This window comes from Oenanthe melanoleuca, chromosome 15, assembly GCF_029582105.1.
Source record: "Oenanthe melanoleuca isolate GR-GAL-2019-014 chromosome 15, OMel1.0, whole genome shotgun sequence".
NCBI classification, from domain to species: Eukaryota; Metazoa; Chordata; class Aves; order Passeriformes; family Muscicapidae; genus Oenanthe; species Oenanthe melanoleuca.
The window spans coordinates 5071889-5086236 of NC_079349.1; the positions used below are offsets into that span (position 1 = coordinate 5071889).

Here is a 14348-nt window from a genome sequence, read left to right on the forward strand (position 1 = left end):
CTCCACATGGAGCCTGAGTCTTTGGAAATACCAGATGCTTTGCAAAGGTTGAGAACCTAAGACTTCTGGTTAAACTCCATGCCTTGTGAAAGGCTGATAGCTTGTGCTTCACCCTTAGTCCATCACCTCCTGCTCACCTCACCCCAGAGCACAGAGAATCTCCCTGCAGAACACTGCAGCAGCTGGACTCTGTTACAGTCCATGTCTGCTCTGCTTAACTGGATCACACACTTAAGGGTGCTTTCCATCTGCATCAGGGAAATACAACAGAAAATGTCTGTTGCTTCAGCAGAGAGGCCAACTCTAACATTCTGGCCTGGAAACACATTTAGATACATTTTTTTGCCTGTCAGCATGGTTATTTTGATGAGGTTTTGTTTTGCATGTGGATTAGATGAAAGAGACAATTAAAACTTGACTTTTTGATTGGTACTGGATGCATTTTAAACAACAGTAATAGATTGTCTCAACAAGAACTGCATGTTCCCTTTCTCCAGTATAACTTAACTCTGACAGCGAAGACAAAAATATAGCCAAATAACAGCTGAAACGTGAGACCCCGGGCTCAGACACTAGGAGAACTATCCTAACACAAAGTGTGGAGTGGCTGAGTCAGCATACCAACTGAAAGTTATATTTAGGCTAAAATCCAACACTGGAAAACGTTCTCTGCTGCACCAGTCCATCTCTCACGTCTCTGCGTCTCCCCAGGACTGGAGCCACAGACTCCCCCAGACAAGGTTCCACACTGGAGAAGAGATGGGGAATGTAGTTTGTGCTTTGCTGTTCATGCAAGGCCTCCTCTCTCAGCCCTCCTGCCTGCTGGGTGCTGTCACATTAACAGAAATCTTGTTCATGCTCATTGTTCTCTCATGCTAAACTGCCCACAAGCATTTTTGCATCACAAACCTATTTTGCCCCACATATCTGCCTCAATTTGTGTAAAGGAGGAGATATGCAGCACTAATTAAAAAATGTGACTGTTTTGTTTTCTGCAGCTTCCCTTATCTTCTTCATTCAGCTCCTGAAGACTCAGCTACTACGAGAAATTAAGTAATTCATCAAGCTCTTTTCAATTACCTGCTGTTGATAACATCAGAGTACAATTAGCATCTACAAATGAACCAAGTGCCAACTGCCAAGCAGAAACAGGAGCTGATTTACAGCGTGGGGCAGCCTGCAAGGGTTGGGATTCAGGGGCTGCCAACAAACACTTATTTTGATATCCCAGCACCAGCTCTGCTCTGCTGTTCCCAGCCAACTGAGAACACATCCCGAACGACAGCTGGAACATTGGCAGCACAACTGCCACAGCCATGGCAGAGATGGAAATGCATCCTTGGTTGCTCCCACATCTGGTGCTGTGAGGCAGCAGGAGAAATAGGCTTCACTTGGATATAACTCAGTCTCTCCCAGCCTGTCAGCAGCATGCCAGTACTGCTCCTACACCCTATTTCAAAGAGTATATATGGAAAATAAACTTAGCTTAGGATTTGACTCGTGTCTCTCAACTTACAAGGCAGCAATCTATTGACATATCCTGCTGACAAACTCCCAGAGAAATGGCCAGATAACAAACCACATCACTACTTGCATTAGTGCAAGAATTACACTTACTCCTAACTCCTGAAGAGCTCCTCAAATGCATTTTATCTTTTCATTTCCCTTTTGCTATGAGTTTGTGCTTTCTAGTGTTTTTCTAAGGAATTTAATAATTGAACATGGAACACAGTTCAGCAGCACACAATCTGCCAAGGGCCTGTTTAATTTATTAAGGCAGTCTGATGAAACTGTGGTGACTAAGAAGACAGCACACAGCAGATCTTGGGCATCCTGGCAGCAGCTCTGATAGTCTCAGCATTCCATGACAAATTCTGCTCCGTGTCAGGACCTTACCTAGATTGGAGGAGGCTCTGCCTTCAGCAGCTCGGTCCTGCAGGCTCTCAGCAATGTGCAACTGTTCTTCATGGTACTGCTTAGCCCTCTCCAGGTCTTGCATACATCTAGCTGCATGGCCCAGGCCAGCATAAGCTCGCATCTCAATGGCCTTCTCAGCCAGCTCCTGGGCCAGCTCCAACACATAGTTGTGGTAGGACATGGCTTTGTCGAAGTTCCTGCGGTAGTGGTAAGCACTGCCCAGGTTGCTGTAGGCTCGAGCTTCCTCCCGCTTGTTCCCCAGCTCCTTGGCGATCTTCAGATGCTGCTCATGGCACTGCACTGCATTCTCAAAATCCCCCATTGCAATGTACACTGCTCCCATGTTGCCCAGCTCCCGTGCCTCGGAGAGCTCATCTTTGGACTGCTTGGCGAGCAGGACACACTGCTTGTGGCTGGCCAGTGCGTTTGGGTAGTCCCCGATGGCTGTGTACACGTGGCCCAGACTGCTCAGTGCTGAGGATGCTGCCTGCAGGAGCAAGAGAGACAATGTAAGTACAAGCATTCATGGCAACCAGTCAGATGGCCCCAGTCCTAGAAATCAAAACCACGAGAGGCCGTGCTGGTGAAAGAATGTGACTGCCAACTAGAAAACCTGTTCTCTGCAGTTCTAAACCACTCAGGGCAGCAGGAATGGATGGGGTTGACTGAGGAGGACATGGGTTGGACTACCTCTTTCTTTGATGTGTGTTGTGTGTGCTTGTACCTGCCAGAGGGGAAGGACAGCACTGCAAAGATGCAGAGACTATTGAGGAGACAGAGAATGACTGCTGCAGTTACCAACATCCTTCCATACCTCTGCTTCACCAAGCACACCATGCTCCAAAGAGCACAGTTCTTATTGTGCAGAATCAGGGTCCTGAGCCCCACACAATCTTGGGAATGCATCAAAGACAACAGCATTTCAGTAGCTGGAGCCTCTGTCCCTTAGGCACATCTTACCTAAATACAGCTTTGTGAAAACCCGAGTTCCCACCACCAAGAAACAGCTGTATTTAATAAGAGAAATTATCTGAGAATCAGATTATTTTGCCCCCTGCATCTCCTAGGATGCAGACCTGCCCTCCACCTGGCAGAGCCAGAGCTCCCAACCAGTCAGCAGGGCAAGAAGCCAGCAGGATGTGTTCTTCACATGCCTGCTGCCTCAGCAAGGCTGTTCCTTCCATCTGACCCCAACTCCTCTGCAGCTCCCATGTGCATTTCCTTTGCTCCCCAGCTGCTGCTGTGACCCAGTTCCAAACCTCCCAAAGGGAGCTGTCATGGTGAGGGCAGCAGCTGGCCAAAGGCTGCCACTCACGGCTCCTGGGCAGTCCTGGCAGTGGCCCCAGCCCCTCCTCAGAGCAGGCCAGACCAGCTGCTACTGGTGTGGCCACAGGCAGAGCTGGGACCGGGTTCTGCTCTATGCTGGTCAGACTGGCCGCAGAACTGGGGTGGTCTGACCCTGGACAGGCTCTTCAGCAGCACAGTGACAAATTCTTGGCTGATACCATGAGGGAGAGCTCTTAGAGGGTTTGAGTGGGCCTGTTCGGAGGCTGCTACAAAACCAGCACAGAAATTGTTGCTCTGAATTTGAATCCGTTTTTACACACATCTTCATGAAGCTTAATATATACAGAGTATTAAGTCATTTGCAACCTAAGTAGGGAAGAAAAGGGAAAAAAATAGATACATGCAGCCATCTTCCTCAAGCCCAAACCAAAGTACTGAGTGGGGTCCATTACAGGCCTCAAGATGCATCAGAGCTCCCTTCATCCTGATAGGAAGCAACATGTCCACTGCTGTGGAACAAGGCAGCAGCACCCTCTGGGCCAAGTCAAGCCCAATTCAATGCCATGAGAACTGATCCAGCCTGCAAGCTCAGAAATTCTGGAAGACCGGCCACCACCAGCAACAGAACTTCTGGGAAGAGAATGGAAATGCTTTTCTGGAAAACAAGGAGTCAGTGAAATCTGGTGTCTCCTGGGGCTGCTAAAATAAAAAAAAAGTGGACATCCATGCATGCAGATCACTGAAGAGATGAGCTCTGGCCAAGAGCCATCAGGCAGAGACTCAGATGATGTTAATGGGCTATGGCTGGGGAAAAGAGGCATAAATGGAAAGCAGCAGATCTCAGATTGTGTGTGCACAAGAAAAACTTGACAGAAGCAGGGACCGCGTATCCCGCACATGGGAAGAAATCTTTAGGATGTCTCCTAGAATGGGAAGCAGATGATAGGAATTGAAATTTGTGAGGCTGGAAATGTTTATTCTTAGGGCTCCTAATCCCTTTGCCCAAGAGCATGCCCAGGCTCTCAGTAAAGCCCTAGAATGAAGGGCACAAGCTTGGCAACCATTCTCAGAGCATGCAAAAACACTTGGCTGACATGCCTGAGTGCCCAGGGCTGGATTATCTAAACCAGGATGTGGCAGGAGGACTAGTGAAGCAGAAAAGAAAAATAAGTTGAAGGAGACAAAAACAGAAATAGAAAATAGAAAATAAAGGGTGAAGAACCAATGAGAAATAGCACGACTTGATTAGAAAGCTGGGGCTGATTTTAGAGGCCGGGCTGTGGCTCACCCAGACAAGGCAGGAAGACTACATCCACCTTCTGATGTGTACTTCATTCCAATGTCCTTCCATTTTATTCTGCAGCAGCTTCCACTGTTACCTGATCTGAGAACAGCACTTCTCAATCCTCTGGGAGTCTGCATGAGGACAGCCTGTGGCACTTCTGGCTTCCCCAGGCTGGGGCTGATTCCTGCAGCAGCAATCCTCCAGAAACAAAACCATCAATGCTCTATTTGTTCTGGGGGCAGTAAGGGGAGCTGGCCCTTACAGCAGCATTTAGGAACAATTTGGTGATAACATCTGCTGGGTGACTCCAGTGACTCACTTCAGGGGATTAGGAATAAGATTCCACAAGATAAATTCATGATTGTGTGTTTAATAAAATCCTCCACATTACAGGGAACCCCAAGTGGCTCATACACACTGGGCCAAGAGGGATGGGGTGTTCCCACGTCACTGCAGAAGAGCCCTGTTGTGGCACACGGCTGGCACACAGCAAACAGACTCCATCTCTGCTTGGTAGCAGGGTGATGTGAGACTACAGCTCCATACCACATGGGATTTGCAACAGCAAACAAAGAAAATCAATGTTTTATGTATCTGACAAAGACAAATTTTACAGTGGGGATTGCTTACACCTTCAATTAAGCAATTTATCACTTTAATAGAAAGCAGATTCTTCTGCCATTGAGCTGAGGCACAGAAGGGAGTTCTGAAAAAGGTTCCTAAGTGCTCTCTTTCTCTCAGAAGCAACAGCCAGCTCAGGTTTTTCAGCTGAGTAAGGCAGAGTCTGATGTTAAGCAGATGTGCATCACAGAATGGCACCTGACAATTTGGAGAGATGCATTCCTTAGGTACTTCACCCTTGCTGGAGAATTTCCCAATCACGTTACATTTAAACAAATCTTCACCTGACTGCACAGCCTGCTTAAATAAGAACACTCTGTAATAATCCTAAAATGGGTGAGGTGAAAATGCTCTGCCTGGTATATCACTATAAGGTACCCTTAATCCCTGAACATAGACACTAATTAAGACTGATCATAGATGGAGCATGCCCTGCTGCATGCTGCTTCTTTCAACTCCCCTTCTCCCTCTGGGCACAGAGTAACAGCAGCTTGATCCTACAGATGTAGTGGAACTGTATCCAGTGGATTACCATGCATTTTCATCACAGGTGTACTGGGGGCAGGCAGCAGCACACATTTCATATAAATGATCATTTATTTCCACTTCCATTATATCCACTTCTATTAAGGCCTTTCATCATTGCCTCAGAATCTGCAGGTATGCCTCAGCCTGGCTTGGACAACGCCTGATTTATGCACTAAGACAAGTCTCACATCCAAACAGAGCAGGTGCCCTATCAAAATTAACACTTCTTTCCTCCCTTAAAGGTGAGGCTGATGTGTCAGTACCACATCTAACTTCCTCCTTTGTGTGCCATCCTTTTGAGAACTGGAAAGGAAGCAGCAGGCAATCTCCTCCCCTCTTATACATGATCAGTACGCAGGAAGAAGGAATGGATTTGCTTTTAGGCAATTATTTCCTGGGGGAAAAATACACTGAAATCAATATCCCTGCCAATCAATATCCCTATTTATTTGTAGAAGGTCTCAGTCTTTTACAAAGAAGCTACCAAAGAGCAAATGCCAAAAAAGCCAAAGCCATGGAACAGAAGCACTAGTATCTGAAAGCCTGAAAGGAGCTTTGTAACTACTAACTGAAAGAGAACAACCAGGAATTAACGATACAATAGAAATACTCAAAATACACATCATAAAGAGATGGTCCTGACCCTCACTTGATTAATGGATAAAATCCACAGTTCTGCAAGTGTCACAGAGCTGCTGCTCGTGACAGAGCCTGCTATGGACTCTGCTGACAATCTGCTCCCAGCCCTCTCTATCCTTACTTGCTCAGGAAATTCTTGATGTTTCAGAGGACTTCTCATTCTCCCTGTTCCATGGCAAAAGTATCACACAAAGTACATGAATCCCAGCAAACCTGAGCAGCACTAGGAGTTTGACTGCCAGACCATTCACAGTCACTCCAAGGGGAATGCTGACTTTCAGCAGCTTATTTGGAGATCAAAATAATGCTGCTCCATTCCAGTGGAAAATCCACTGACTCCATTACCTCCATTATCATTTAGGAGCAAGGTGTCTGGTTCTGCCTAAAACACTTATTAAAGTAAACCTGAGCTACACCCTTAACAGAATAGTTTAGCAAATAGTTTTGACCAAGTTAGCAGGGTTTTGCTGAAAAGCTGAAGCAGCAGCTATTCCAGTCCACTTTTAGGAGTAAATCTGCCTGTCACCCATACTAACCAGGCTGCTCATGCTCACTGTGGGAACTGGTGCAACACCTCTCACTCACCCCTCACTGCTGGGGACCTGGGGGAGTGGGCTGCCATTCTGGGTGGGTTCTGCAGAGCTCCACTCATTCCACAAAGAAATCACACACAATACACCAGCCCAAGAACACTATGAAGGAGATCTCATCATCGAGCCTACACATCACCTGGGTTGATCTATCTTTACCCCAAGCAGCCCAAATTTGGTCGCTCTCTGGACACAGTCTGAAAGGCTCCTGTGTGCAATCACTTTAGGGAGAATGGCTGACTCGACATTTTTAGTGGTGATGTAATATTCCTCATTTAAAACCACAAGCTTCTCCATGGTGGCGACCCTGAGGAGTGACTCATACCCTGGTCAAAGTCAGTCAGGAAGAATAAGCCAGCAAGTCACAAACTTGGATCTAACAAGTTCAGAGCAGGCAAAGAAAACATCAACTCCTACAACAGTGTGCTGACCTGTGCCAACCCTTGCTGCTCTTGTTTATAAGCTGGATATCCCCTCTCTGCAAACTCAGTACAGAAGAGGAAAGCCCTGGCTGAGGTAAGCCTCCTGAAAACTCAAAGTGTGCTGCAGCTGCAGCTCTTGCATGAGTTTTCTGCTTCATTTCTTTTACTGCAGGCAGGTCCAGGCCTCAGCAGTGTGCTGAGCTTTGCAGACACTGTGAAAGTAAAACCAGAAGACTGCATTTCTTTCAACTAAAATCCATGTGCTGTGGAGGTCAAATGGGGACATTTAAAGGAGATCCTCAGGAAGTATTACATTTCCCTCTTGAGTCACAAGTCCAAACAAAACAAAGCATATGGCCTTTTAGTGCATTCCCAAATTTCCTGCACCAGTCAGATTTCTCTTTGTTCTGCTTAATCCTATCACTTTTGAACCAGACAAACCTGTATGAATCCTGTCAAGTTGCCTCTAAAAAAACCTGCTAAAGACAGAAAGAGAAAGGCAAAGAATTTATACTCTCTGATACAAATCCAAATACTGAAGGTCAGACACTAAGGCTGATTCACATCACTGAACTCGTCCTTTCAACCACATAGGTGATTCAGTCCAAGCTGTAATGCAGCATAAGTGGACCCACAATTCCCAAGTAAACTCCACTGGAAAGTGTTCTCCCAGCAGCTGGCACTCAGCCTTCCTCCAGGGTACAAGGCAGCCTGCCCTGGATCCCTAATAAAGCAAGACTGCTGGAATCATTTCCTCATCACAGCCTGTCTCTGACATCTTAGTCTATGTTTCCAGGCATGACAAACTGCTTTAGCCTGAAGACTCTTTCCAGTTCTCATTTGTGAGGTATTTATATCCTGTCCTCATTTTCCAGATTGTTTGCAAACATAACAAAACAACTGTGGTCATAAGATTTTCAGATTTTTCCTTTCTGAAAAATGTGACAGCCCCAGGGCCAGACCACCTCTTTGGATGGCTGAGTGCCACACATCCCACAGGCAGGGACACTGCCATGGGCTCCCTCGAGCTGCAGCTCATGAATGGATGGGATTCTCCACACTCCACCCAAGACTGCAGATAAGGAGCACATCCTCTAACTCAGAAGAACAGAAAAAAATCCCCATTCTGCTACCCCAAACCAGAATTCATCCAAGTTCAGGGAAAAGGCTGAATCCATACAGCTCTGCTATTGACTGAAGATGTGGCTTTACAGACAAAGCAGGGCTGGAGGGACACCTGGAAAGCATTTCCCCTTCCCCTCAGGAAAGGGCAGAAAACCTTGGCTTTACAGAATTTACAGATTTCATTAGAAAGGAATGATCTATCTTTCCTTGTGCATCTCCTTCTGGAAACAAGGAGGTGAAATTTGATCTCTGATTTGCACAGCCTGATAGCGAGGAGCTGAAGTTTACCAAATGTGGGAACTTTATACTGAGTTCCATTGCTTTGAAGGGGACTGGGAAAAACTACCAAAACTGCAAACCTATATAACTACCAGTGGCTGAGATGCTTACAAAGTATGTTCAGACAGTTGCAGAACAAATTCCCAACAGAATCCAAGCAAGGATTGTCTGTCCCAGTAACCATACTCCCTAATGCTCCTCCTCCAGGGATGCACAGTGGTTGGTGACCCCTCCCAGCCATGGCTCCAGGTGCAGCCAGCTCCATGGCAATGCCTCTGTAGCAAGAAGTAGAGCACCCAGCTGGATTCTGGAGTCTCCTGGGCTGCAAGCCCATGGGTTTCTCTTTCCAGTAGGAATTTCTGCATTCTGGTATTTCCCCTGCCACACAAGAATCTTCAAAAATATGCCAGAGCAAGGCGACACAGAAAACCCACCAAAGCCTGCTTAATAAACATCTTTCTTCTGTGCTACTTAACTACCCAGTTCTAATTATCATCTTCATCATCTCCATTTCCTGCAAGTAGTCAGCCTTTCTGAACAAAATCTGCTGAAGCTGCAAACATGAACTCTGCCTTACATTTGCAATCGTTTTAAAAAGCATCTTGAGACAGCAAAACCTGGCTCATCAGTTACTGAGCACACCCACCTGCTGCAGAGAATTCCCAGAGCCACAGATGCTCATGGAGATGTCCAGGGCAGCAGCCAGAGGCTGATACAAAGGGTCAGCAACAAGAGGGCACAGAGCCCCAGCAGTTCTGCACCTTTTCCTTCCACAGATAGCTGCTTCCAGAGGGAGGCTGGGGAAATCCCTTCAAAACCAGGCCAGGAATAATTGCTGCAAGCTGTTGCCATCATGAGTCAAGCCAGGGGCAAGACAGTGCTGACACAGTCTGTCAGTCTGTCCTCAGCTCTGCTCTTCCTCAGCCACACTCCTGAGAAAAAGGGCCAGCAGAAAGTGCTTGGCTGCACCTTCATCCAAGCCCTAGGGAGAATTCAGGGGTGCAGACAATCCTGTTTCTCACCCAACACCTTCTGCTCACCCCTGCATGGTGAAGAGAGATGCTGCATCCTAGGGGAAGGCAGAGCTCAGCTCAAAGCATGCCTGCCAGCCAACATAGACGGGCTGCCAGCACCCAGTGGCTTTCTGGCAGCAGCATCTTTCCCAAGAGCTCCATGCTGGCAGCACAAGCACTCATTTCATGATGGTTACTCTATCATCTTGCCATCCTGCCCTGCTATTTCTGAACAGAGGGGCTGTAATAGAAGGCGTCTGAGGGCCCAGGAGAGAAAGGAGACATTACACTGCAGAGTTCCTGTGGTGTCCATGGCCTCTGCACAGCAGGAATCATGCACAGCCTTTGTGAGGGTTTGGACACTGGACCCAAGAAAGGGTCTCAGCTTTCCCTTTCCTGCCCACTTCTCCTTGTCAGCCACTCACAGCTCCAAAACTCAAGTATTACTTCTCTAAATGAAATGCTCTGGAAGTAACACAGGGCCTTCAAAATGGTCATCAAAAAGGGCCACCCCAACCCATCCCAAGAAATCACACACCCCTGGCTCTACACTGGCACTCTGGCCTTACAGAATTCCTAATACAAGACAGTTCTGGACACCTGAGGAGCAGCTAGCAATGAAAAGGGATGCAGGGGACTAGTGTTACAGGTATCAAAAGCTTTCACACTTACATTTTGATTCCATTCTTTCCTCTGATCCTGGCCTAGCTCATTAGCTAAATTATTAAATTAAATTATTAAATTAAAATTAGCTAAATTGTCTAAATCACAGCCTGTGATGTGGCATCAACACACCCTACCTACATGAGTTACCTGATGGTTTCCAGAAGATGAGGTTATCTGGTGTTAAAACCAAAACAATTAATTCAGAGATAGAGTACAGACGTAACATTAAGCACTTCCATTATGGGCTGGTGCCACTGCAGCCCTTAGATCACTCTGAGGAGAAACAGGCTGCAAGCTTCTGCTGCTCATCAGAGCCAGCTTCTGTGACAAGACAACAAGCTAAAATAATGTGATGCAGTCTTCCTTGCTAACATCATCTGCCACTCCTCCTCTGGCACATTCCAGTACCTTGGCTGCTACTTTAGGGAACCTCTCTTTGTACAACTCCCAGCACTTTCATGAGCACTAAGCAGAGACTGGAAAAAAGAGCAGCAGCCCAAGCTACCAGAATGGGATTTCCTCAGCACATGAACTGCTGGACAGTATGTGCTGACATTTAGTCACAGAGAGCACGGAACACGTCACAAGAACATGAGGTTGCTGCTGCTCTTGGACAGGGCTGAGACTCTTTATCCATCAGCAAGGAAGTAAAGACTACATTTCACTCCACTGCAACCAGGTCTGCTCAGAGTGGATGCCCCTGTTCCTTTTCAGTGGCAATTACCCCTGCACAGGCAGCAGCTCCTTACTGCAGGACAGGAGGGGATCAACTCCAACAGCCTGCAGCCAGCTCTCAATGAAAACACAAGCCTCTACCTAGGGGCCTCACCAGCCCAGAAAAGTTTTATTTTCCACCTCTGCACAAACTGTGAGGGCCTTAGTTGGAGGTAGTGCCAAGAGATGCCCAAAGATCAGCTCCTGAGGTGCACATGTGCACTGAGCCAGGGTCCTGCAGCCCCCTGCCATGTGTTCTCTCTGACTACAGATGGGCTGTGCAGCACTCTCCTCACTTAGGATGGGATGGTTACACTTTGTACTGCTGCCACGAGGCTACACAACCAGTGATGCCCACTCTGCCACCAGTGACATGGCTGAAGCAGGGACAGGTATATCCACAAAACTAATGCATTTGAATTTCCTAACCAGCCACTGCAGCTGGTCAAAAAATCCAACCCATTCCTTACCTGAGATGCTGTTTCATGGTGCCCTTCACAGCATCTCACTAAGACCCAGGCACCTGCACACACTAAACCATGTGTGTTCAATCCCCTCTCAGAGATACCACAGGTATGCCACATCCCAGTAACACCTGCCCCATGCTCTCTCTCTGGACACAAGTACAACAAAACAGCTCAGACTTCTTCCCACCCTGGCTGAAAGAGCAAATGGCCTGCCTGGACACATAGCCTGTGTTTGTAACAGGAGCTGCACAGACTCCCTGTGCCAAGGAAGAAAAACATGTACAATCCTGAGTCCCTGTGAGCAGCTGAGATGCTTCCTTGCTCAGCTGACAGTTCCCCTTCTCCAGGCCTGTATGGGGGGAGGAGAGACCTGAATGCTCCAGACAGACCCTCCGCAACCTCCTCCTCCCCCTTTATGGGCAGCACTACCCAGCAAACATTTGCTCCAGCAGCCTCAGAACCTGACAGCCTCTCCAAAGACAGCAGCATCCCATACAAAGGAGCACTTTTTACCTTTTCTGCCAATTCTCTGTACAGTCAGGGGTAAAACAATTACCTCATTACAGTTGCACACCAAATTCCCTTCTGCTGGAATTCACATCAGCCCTACTGCAACTTTATAACATTTGCATTATAAAAATGTCTGCAAAGGAGGCCAAGAAAAACAGCTTTTTGTTCAGAGGAAGCTCTGTGGTCAAGATGATGTCATCAGAAAGCGCCAAATTAATTTCCTGTGGTTACATCCTACAGGAAATCCAAGAAGCTCAGCTTTCTTGCTAAACCAAGTAGTCATTTGTTGTCAATAACTGTTAATTATGTGCCCAGATGTGTCATGAACTAAGGACTATTAGGATTAGCCCTCATTCCCTGGACTCCCCCAGTGAGATCTGTTTAAATCAGTGGGCTGAAGACCAGGCAAAATGCTCCAGCCCAATGTCCCAGGCCAGCCTGGGGTTCTGGGGCTCCTGTGCTCATGCCAGCACATCAACTCCCCTGCTGCTGCTGCCTCCAGCCCCCACAATGGGGGATGTGCTGGACAAGAAACCCCAAGAAGAGCAGCAGCCACACAGGTTACCCTGTTAGCAGCAACAGGGATCAAGAAAACTGCACAATGACAAGCAACAGCTTTTCTGCTCTTCATGAACTGAAACAAGGAAATATGGAGTGATTCAGGAGGTTTTTCAGCTGGTAAAATAATCAAGAAAATGTCTAGGAAGTCCCTCCCCCAGTCACAGTCCTTCCACAACCTAGTGAAAGATGCATTTTTCCAAGGCTTACTTGATATTTAACTTGCCAAATAACTTAGTAAAGCAGTAAAGCATTCAGCAAATTCTAGCAGATCTTTCCCACAACTTACCAGTGGGAAACTGAACTTCCTCAGTTTTTAGCTCTCCCCCAAAACTACTTGTGTTTACATGAATTCTCACCTGTCCTGCTGCCTCTTGCTCTTCACTGTGCCTGCCATGCAACCACCAGTCTCCATTTTCCCACTCACAGTGGAGGGAACCCCCAGAGCAGGGGATAAGTTTTGTATCTGTGCACTAAAATACGTTTCTGTCCTTACAGTGAACTTTCAGCAGAAATCCCTTGGGACAGCTTCCTCAGTCTGTGCAGCCCACTTCCCTGCACTGGCAGGGAGCCCAGCACAGTTGAATGGTCAGGAATTGAATGGTCAAGCCAAAGCAGACCCTGCACAATTTGTTTTCATATTTGCATGGATTCTTTTTGTTTTCACTGGTGTTTAGACTAAGTGTATTTTATGCAAACACTGGGGATAGGAATTTTGCCCATTTCTTATCTGGTAAAAGCACAACTTACGATGCAGCTTGGCAGAGTCTAGGTCAGCAGCACCTGTAACACTGGAAAATGTGTTGAGGACATCGAGGGCTCAGCTGCAGCAACATGGTACTGACCCAGCAGCAGCTCCTACCCCTGGAGCCCAGAGCCTCTGTGCTGTAGGAACATGGATGGTAAGGGACAGACAGGGAGGCAAAAGGACCTGCTCAGAGCCCACAGACTAGAGATGGGGGAGGCAAATGGACAGCCCAAGCACCTTGCCCCTTATCTATTGATACACCGACTTTCCTTAACAAAAGGCAAGGGGACACCCAGGAGGAGAAGTCACAGCTTCCAAATTCTTGGGGTAAAAGAGGCAGACAAACAATGCTTTTTGATATGTTCAGATCTGTATGGAAAACCATGCAGTGCAGATGACCAGCTTTGACTGTTTAATAAGCTTCCTACCTCTCTGTCCTTGAGCTTCATGGCAAGCACCAGCTGATGTCTGTGGTTAGTCAGGGCTTCCCGGTAATTTCCTTTGGAGAAGAATGCAGAGCCCAGATTTCCATGAGCTCGGCATTCTCCTGTCTGGTCACCTGTGTCACATGCAAACAAAACAAGATGAGCTAATACAGGCACTGCTGGAAGCATCCAGTAGGAAGACAAACATGGGGTACAAGTGATGCTCTGGTGTGAGAACCAGCATTAAAACAAACTCATCTTTATGTTTAATACACAGCCAAACTCCCCTCTTTGCTGGCCTTCAGAAACTTCTGCAACAGCCAACAATCTTATTTTTAGAATTGTTTTACTTTCTTCTGTGGCCTAACACCTGGCAATTTTCCATTCCTCCCTGTTTATTTCTTGCTTGCATTGTGAAGGTCAGTCAATGGCCAAGGGCTAGAACAAGCACAAAAGCATGCCAGCTTTCTCCAGAAAGCAGCATAGCTCTGCTCAGATATACAAAATACACCTACAACAATCTTCAAGAGAGCTCAGTGAAGGGTCCTGCCTCG

At 47.1% G+C, this 14348-nt stretch overlaps 1 protein-coding gene across 2 annotated transcripts in view; it reads right to left on the reverse strand.

The window, feature by feature from the left end:
* TTC28 (tetratricopeptide repeat domain 28) overlaps positions 1-14348 on the reverse strand; it is a 109538-nt gene that overhangs the window by 30329 nt on the left and 64861 nt on the right. For both annotated transcript variants that reach the window (XM_056504335.1, XM_056504336.1), the window contains 2 exons: positions 13798-13928; positions 1897-2404 (listed from right to left, as the gene is read on the reverse strand). In XM_056504335.1, coding sequence (XP_056360310.1) covers positions 1897-2404; positions 13798-13928 — 639 coding nt within the window. The remainder of the gene's footprint in view (positions 1-1896; positions 2405-13797; positions 13929-14348) is intronic.